This window comes from Gymnogyps californianus, chromosome 8 (assembly GCF_018139145.2).
Source record: "Gymnogyps californianus isolate 813 chromosome 8, ASM1813914v2, whole genome shotgun sequence".
In the NCBI taxonomy this organism is placed as follows: Eukaryota; Metazoa; Chordata; class Aves; order Accipitriformes; family Cathartidae; genus Gymnogyps; species Gymnogyps californianus.
In genome coordinates, this window is record NC_059478.1 from 23,876,790 (window position 1) to 23,884,375 (window position 7,586).

General features: G+C 56.8%; 2 protein-coding genes across 2 annotated transcripts in view; one reads left to right on the forward strand and one right to left on the reverse strand.

The window, feature by feature from the left end:
- SZT2 (SZT2 subunit of KICSTOR complex) overlaps positions 1 to 3,663 on the forward strand; it is a 59,693-nt gene extending 56,030 nt beyond the window's left edge. Inside the window, 2 exon segments of the mRNA XM_050900577.1 lie at positions 307 to 375; positions 2,935 to 3,663. Coding sequence (XP_050756534.1) covers positions 307 to 375; positions 2,935 to 3,078 — 213 coding nt within the window. The 3' untranslated portion in view covers positions 3,079 to 3,663.
- Positions 3,664 to 4,289: 626 nt separating this feature from the next.
- On the reverse strand, positions 4,290 to 7,373 carry HYI (hydroxypyruvate isomerase (putative)). Its single transcript, XM_050901135.1, has 8 exons — positions 7,178 to 7,373; positions 6,984 to 7,095; positions 5,697 to 5,811; positions 5,473 to 5,551; positions 5,235 to 5,284; positions 4,971 to 5,040; positions 4,624 to 4,758; positions 4,290 to 4,416 (listed from the first exon to the last, which is right to left on the reverse strand). The coding sequence occupies exons 1-8, from the start codon at positions 7,371 to 7,373 to the stop codon at positions 4,328 to 4,330; spliced, it is 846 nt and encodes a 281-aa protein (XP_050757092.1). The 3' UTR covers positions 4,290 to 4,327.
- Between the last annotated feature and the right edge of the window lie 213 nt (positions 7,374 to 7,586).

Consider the following 7,586-nt stretch of genomic DNA (forward strand, 5'->3'; position numbering starts at 1 on the left):
ACGTGGGTGCCATCATGATGTCGCTCTCCACTCTGCTACTGGTGCAGCATGAGGTGTGTGCTCCTGTGGTACAGCAGTGTGTCTGCCCCGAGGCAGGCAGGACACTCTGCACCCCCAGAGCCTCATGCCACGTATAGCCCCATGGTTTGGCAGTGTCACCTGTGAGCCAGGCAGACTTGCATCTTCACAGCTCTATCATGCCACTCGTCCTGCACGTCAGCATGTCCCTGAGTGGGTGTTGTTTTTATCCCTGTCCTGGGGTTTGTACTGTCTCCTTTCCAACGTGTGCTGTGGCTCTCCTGACAGGTTGTGCTCAACCAGAAGTTCACGGATTGCTTCGTTCTTGTGTTTCTTGATTCCCATTCAGGAAAGACGGTAAGAACTTGGGAACATAAGAGGAGCTGTATTGGCTCAGGCCAGGGATCTGTCTAGATTCATCCAGCAGTGGCCAAGGGCAGGTGTGCATGGGGAGAATAAGAGCAGGTCAAGAAGCTTGTAACACCTTTCCTAAATACTGTCCCAACATCTGACAATCTGTGGCTTAGGCCCATCATGAGCTAGAAGCAGCCTTTGCATTTATTTAATAGCCCTCCATGGCTTTATTTTCTCTGGTTAATTTCTGGCATCCATGATTCCCCTTGACTTGCAGCTCCATGACGCTATTACAATCTAGGTGAAGAGCTACCTTTCTTGGCTTGTTTTTGAAGCTCCTTTTGCTCTTTTCATGTGATGCCCCTTTGTTCTTTGAAAACACTGAGCAGTTGATCCTCTTTTCCTTCATGGGTTGCTTTTGGATCATGCTCTCAGCTGTCTCTCTATCCAGGCTAAAGAGTCCTTCTGTATTCAGTCGAAAGCCAGATCACACCAGTGCTGCAGGCTGCTCCTGCCTGGGCAGAAAAGAAGGGGACCTGCACTGTGAGAGTCCCAGCAAACCTGCAAGGGCCTTGGCCTTCATTGGACTCGAGGGCAAAAATACTCTGCTTTCAGCTGTGCTGCCAGGCAGGCTGCAGGATGGGTCACAGGGAATGCAGCTCCATGTGAGAGCAGGGGATCTACAAGACGCTTCAGTCCACAGTGAGGCTTTTGCAGAGACTGCAGCGTAACTGATCCCTTTGTAAATAAATCACACTCCATCTTAAAAGCAGGTAGGGGAGACAGAAGAGGTAGTGCCTGCTGGAAGGCTGCTCAGTGCCTCCTGCCACCTGATGGTGAAGAGCCCTTCCCATTTTGTGCTGGAGCTTTTGTCATGGTCAGTTCTATCCTCTTCGTGCCAGTGGTAGCTCAGAGCTGAAACCGCTCTTCACTGTGCAGGTACCCACTTCCTCCCTGGTCCCCTAAATTCACCTCCACATCTGAAGGTGGAGTTTTTGCTAACTCTGTGTTGCTGTGTTAAGCAAGCTGAGCTCTTAAGCCTCCCTTCCCTTCCCCAATGGCTTCATTGTCATTCAGAGCCCTTCAGGGCTCATGTCAGCCTTTGTAAATACAGCTGTCCAGGACTGCACCCAGTATTCCCGAGGAGTCTCAGCAGAGCCTTCTGTGATTGCACTAAGGCTTTTCTGTCCCTGCCTGGTGCTTCTGGTACAGCCTAGGGTGGCATTTGCCTTTTCATGGTCCTGTTTCACTGCTCATAGTGTCATCTTGTGGTCATTGATATGATACACCCAGACCCTCCATCACCTTTCCCAATGACTCCCGTCTTACAAGAGAAATCCTTTGTGTTCCTCACGTTGTATTTTGCACTTAACATTCATCCCATTCCTGTGGCCTCTCAAAAGTCTCTAGGGCTTTTTTTGCATTATCCCAATCCTCTTTTGTATTAGTGCCTCAAATGTTATCAGCATGCTCCTCATCTTTGTGCCAGACTCATTAAGGTACTAGGCAACATGAGTCCCAAAACCTGTCCTGGAGGAACTCCATTTGTAACCTCCCGAGCCTGCTACTTCCCCTTTCAGCACTACCGTCTTCACTTTATAATTTTTGCGTTAATTCCTATCTTTTCAGCTTACCTAAATTTCCCATGTGGCACTACATCAAATCCTTCCTGAAGCTCAGATAAGATATATACCATGATTTCTTTGTCTAGAAATACTACCTTATCAAAGGGAATTCTAGCGTTAGCACATCACTTTGGTAACACCGAGCTGCATTTTCCTTGTGGTTCTTTCTCTCCGAGCCTGCTCTAAAGCCTTACACACTGCTGGAGTTAGGCTTACAAATCACTTTCTCTTCCCTCTTAAATGATGGTGGTGCATTTGCTGTTTTGCAGTTACACAGCTGTTCTCATGGCTTTATGAGTTTGTCTGGGGACCCTGGCTACTAGATGTGCTGCGTTTCAGCTCTGGAGGACATCCAGTCCGTGTGTCTTGCCTCCATGATGCTGATCTGAGTGCACTGAGTCGCTCATGTTTTTCTTCTGCTTCAGCTCCTGCAACCTTCTCTTCTGAACCCTGTTCTCTGCTCCCCTCTGCCCTTGCCCTGCCTTGTCAGTACAGTCACTAATGAGAATGGAGCAGCCAGCATTTATTTTTAGGATTGCAGTTATTACATTTAATCTCCTCCCCTTCCCCATTTGTTGCACTCCTACTCTTTGTCTTAGAAGAAGAAATTTCCCTCTAATTTCCCTGGAAGCCCCTATCTCTGTGGGGGCAGTAGGATTCCCTCCTCTCCTGAGGCTGCTGCTGGGGTTGGTATAACTGCAGATGCATGGGGGCTGGGACAGAGTGAGTGGGCAAGTCCTTGCACCTAATTTCCACCAGAAAAACTGGGAGGAGGCTCAAACATGCTCTGTCACAGGAGGAGGCACTAGCTTAGTGCCGTTGGGACTTCTCCCAGTATCTGCCTGACAATGCCAAAAAAGTGCCCACGCACCTGGGCTAGGGACTGCACAGTGCTTGTCTGAATCCTGTCCCCTGACCTGCTCCTCCCTCTCAGCAGAGCCTCACCGTGGTTTTCCGGGAGCCGTTCCCAGTGCAGCCCCAGAACAGCGAGAGCCCTCTACCACAGCTTGTGTCCACATACCACCACCTGGAGTCAGTTATCAACACTGCCTGCTTCAACCTCTGGACAGGCCTGCTCTAGCACTGGCACCCGCATCCTGGAGCAACACATGTACCGGACCTTTCGGCGTGGCTGTGCCATGTGTGACGATGGGGAAGAACAGACCTCTGGGAGGGACCTGTGCTCCGGCACTGCAGGCAGCGCTGCTAGCAGCACGCATGGGTACTGAACTGAGGAGCCTGGGGATATGTGCCTCCATCGTTCGCTGGCTGGCTGGTGTGGCCCTCGGTGCAGTTTTCGGTGGATTTGATACTGAATGACCTTGAAGCAAACCACAAGGGCAGGGCTTGGCTGCTGTGGCTTGGCTGAAGCAGAGCGACTCTCAGGGACATGGCTTTGGCATCTGCAGGTGAGTTCTGCCTGCCGGGAAGGCACGAAGGAGCACACACAGCACATCTGCACAGGGCAGCACCACACAGCGCTCTGCCTTTAGGTGGAAAGACTCCTGGACTTCAGGGCTCTGGGCAATGAGGCTGCCTGCTTCTGGCCCTTTGCTTTCATCAGGAGAGCACCAAATGGGACAGGAAGGGTGAACTGGACCAGGGGAAGGTTTTATGGAGATGTACATTAAAGCCATTGATGTATCTATGAAATAAACTGAACCAGATCCCCGCTCACGTGCCGTAGGCTAGGATGTGGAAAGCCTCCCGTAGGGGATGCAGAGGCAACCCTGGCTGCAGGGCTGGCTGGGTTTGCACCAGAGTCTCATACTTGCTCCAGAGCAGGAGCAGCAGGGCAGACAGCCCTCAGCTTGTTACTTTGGTTTCGGCAGCCTGCGAGGGGGCTACTTGCTTCACTTGCCCCACCTGCTGCAGGGTCAGTGCTGAGCACTGGCAGCAGCCTCGAGAACTGCAGGACTTGGAAGCCCAGAGCCCTCCTCCCACAACTCCAGGCACCAGCTGGAGCTGGAATGGGAAAACATGCACTCTTCCCAAGGAGTGAATGCTCCCCTCAGCAGGGGAGACTGGAAACCTCTCCCTGGACGCCCCTACAGACTGGAAGTGAAGGTTCCCCTGTATACCTAAAGTCACCTACAGTGGCGCCCAAGCCATCCCCAAATATGACATGCTGGTAGATGGTACTTGAGTAGATGAGGGTCCAACTGCTTGGGCTGGCCCAGTAGGGCCTGGGGAAGGGAAGTACAACATAGATACTCCTAACCTCGCTCTAGGAATCATCCCACCCACCACCCCCCCCTAGCCACAGAGAAGACAAGCATGCTCGTCTGTTAAGCCATTGCTTTGACTTTAATTCCAGTGGTTTCCTTATTTTACTCTGCTGCCTTGCTGCTCCCACCATGCTGCAGCCCTCGGCTCTCCCAGTATGAGTGCAGCCAGCCCAGACCTTCCAGGGTGTCTCCTGCAGCGACAGACAAGGTCTCCTGCTGGCACCCCCAGGCAAGCTGGAGCAGCTTCTACTCTGGGCAGGGCTCTCATCCCCAGGTAGGGACTCTGATGCCCACTACCCACCAGCCCCCAGGTCCTGCCTGTCTTTGCACAGGACCCAGCCAGCTGGTCCATGCTCAGACCTGCCAGCGGGGCTCAGACCGCCTGCAGGCCCACTCACCTTTCGGAGCGTACTCGCACCCCACGTAGCCAGTGTAGCCAAGGGACTCCAGGACCTCAAAGATGTAGGGGAAGTTCAGCTCCCCAGGGCTGTTGGGCTCGTGCCGCCCTGGCACCTGTGCAATCTGGATATGACCTGGGAAAGGAATGGGAGATGCTCTGCCCAAGGCAGCCCTGCCCAAGGCAGCCCGGCCTGCAGCCTTCTTTCTCTAGGAATGAGACAAGGTGACCCAAGAGCAGCCCCACACCCTCAGCCAGCCACAGCAGAGTGTGGGGCAGGAGGACCCCATCTCAAAGCCGCTCCTGCCCCACAGCCACAGAGGAGCCGGTTTGGGTGCACGGTGTTACCGATGAGTGGGAAGTATGTCTCCAGGTTGCGTGACAAATTCCCATCCATGATCTGGCAGTGAAAGAGGTCCTGTGGGAGAGAGAGGAGACGGATGGTGCAGCTGTTCAGCAGTCAGTGGTCAAGGACGGCTGTGCTATGGTCCCTGTCCCTCCCCACATCCCCAGGAGGCGATAACAAGGCCACAGCCCCTGGGACTCCCCTGTGGGCCTGTGCAGGGTTCCCTGGTGGAGGGTGGACCCTGGAGATCCTCAATGCTGACTCACCAGCTGCAGCTTCAGGTTGGGCCGTCCCACCTTCTCCAGGATGGCAGCAGCTAAGGGTGCAAGAAATGAGAGACGATCACCCCTAGGCTGGAAGCTTCGTGGTGAAGCCCCAAGACCCCCCCTTCATCAACTGTGCTCCCTCAGCATCTCCCTGCAGGTGAGGCAACCTCCTGCCTTTCAGACTTTGGGGATCCTTCTCCTCCCTTGAAAGGAGACTGGGGAGAGATGTCTACCTTACCTTGGTGCGGGGTGTTCAAATAGTAGCGAGGGTCAGTGATGCGGTTGTTAATAGGCTCCACCAGTCCAATCATGTCTTCCTGTAACACAGTAATGTCACCCTGCAGAGCGTCCTGTCACCTCTGCAGCAGGGAGTGCCCCTTCCCCGTGCCAGGCTGGTGGGGGATTCTCCATCCTGGTACCCTAAGAGCTGCACCCACAGAGCAGGATCCGTTCCCCGCTTACCTGGGCCAGGAGGTCAGCAGCGTATCTGAGATTCTCAATGAAGGTGGTTTCCATCTCGCCTGCCACTGCTGCCCGGTCTGTGCCCAGGGGAACCCGCCCAGCCATCAGGTGGATCCTACAGACACAGAGAGATCAGCCACAGGCAGCAGCTCCCATCTCCAAGCAGCTGGTCGGATCTAATACACCTTCCTCTGCTGATGGACAACGGGTCCAGGCTGGGGGGGCAGACACAGAAGGGGGTAAGAGGAGCCACCTCCCGTGCAGGAGGCATGCCAGGCACCAGCGAGCTGCAGGGACACAAACGTGCACCATCCCACCTCAGTACGCAGAGGGACATCTTTGAACCTTTTGCCTGACAAATCACAGACCTCGATTCTTCCTTCTTTTGCCAGCTGCCTCCAGCTCTTTCACCCCGAGGCTGGTGCTTTCCTGGGGTCTCACCCCTGGGGCTGCCCTGAGGCCAGCACGATGGCAGGTCGGATGCCTTATCTCACTACTTTCTGGCTTAGAGCAGGGAGGGGACGGTGGCCAGTGCTGGGCTATGCCAGGCTGTGTGCAGAGCTCAATGGCCAGGCGAGAGCAAGGCTCTTCAGCAACCATCTGGGGAAGGCGTGCAGTGGAAACAAAAAACTTTTCCATCTGCCTGTTATCAGAGAGTGCAAATGGGGTCTGGGCAACCCCCGGCCTGCCTGGCCCATGCGCTCTGCAGGGCTTTGGACTGTGTTTCTAAGGGAAAGAATGATGCAAAGTAAATGGAATAAAAGGTCCACATTGGTTTTATGAAGGGGGTTGTGCCAGGCTAAGTGCATCTCTTAGTGTCTCTGCTGTGCTGTAATCAGCGTGGCCTTCAATAAAGCAACTGTTGTGGTGTCCTGGGGGAAACGACTGGTATAATTGGGGAGGAAAAAGGGAGGATAATCACGCGGACTGTTGTGCGGAGGTGCGGACAAGAGCCTCCACGGCAAACGGCTGGGTTGGACAAGAGTGCCTGGCTGCTTTGGGTCAGCTCCCAGCAAGCACATTAAGGCTGTGGCCCTGCATGCAGGCGTCTGCAACAAACTGGCTCCCGCCCAACGCAGCCAAGCAGGGAGACACTGCCCGGGAGAGGCTCTGTGACCCGGCGGGCTAGAGGCACAGCGGTGCAAAGGGTGAGCCCTGCTCGGAAGCAGAGCTGGAGCAGGAGGGCTGCGGAGGAGTGCTTTGGTGGCACCGGGGCCGGGAACCCGCTGCCGCGGGGTCGGGGGCAGCCGAAGCGCCGCAGGAGCGGGGGTCCTGCCTCGCACCTACCTGGGGCAGCCCACCGCCTTGGCATACTGCACCGCCGTGGCCAGGCCCTGGCGGAAGGCAGCCTGGCGCCCGGGCACGGCCGCCAGCCCCATCTCGCCCGCCTCCTGGTCCCCTAGGAGAGAGCGGCGGGGTCAGCGGCACCGGGGCACCCCCGCGCCCCCCCCACCCACGCAGCCCGGGGGACGCGGCGGTACCGGGGGGGGTGTTGAGGAGGACGATCCGCACCCCCGCCCGCTCCGCCGCGGCCCGCAGCGCCTGGGCCGGGCAGTCCGCCGGCCAGGCCGCCTCCGCCGCCCCGAACCCGGCGGCCGCCGCCGCCTCCAGCCGCGCCGGCAGCGCCGGGAGCTCCCGGAACAGCCACGAGAGGTTGGCGGAGAAGCGCAGCGACATGGCGGCCGACGGGGCGGGGCCAGGCGGAGTAGGGGTGAGGCCATGTGGGGTAGGGGCGGGGCTATGCGGAGTAGGGGCGGGGCCGAGGCGGCGCGCTCCCGCGCCGCGGCGTGGCGGGTGGCGCACGGGCAGCCCGGCTGGTGCATCCCGCGTGGGCAGCGGCGCCTGTGGGCAGCAGCGGCCCACCCGTGGGGCTGCTGGGAGGGACCCCCG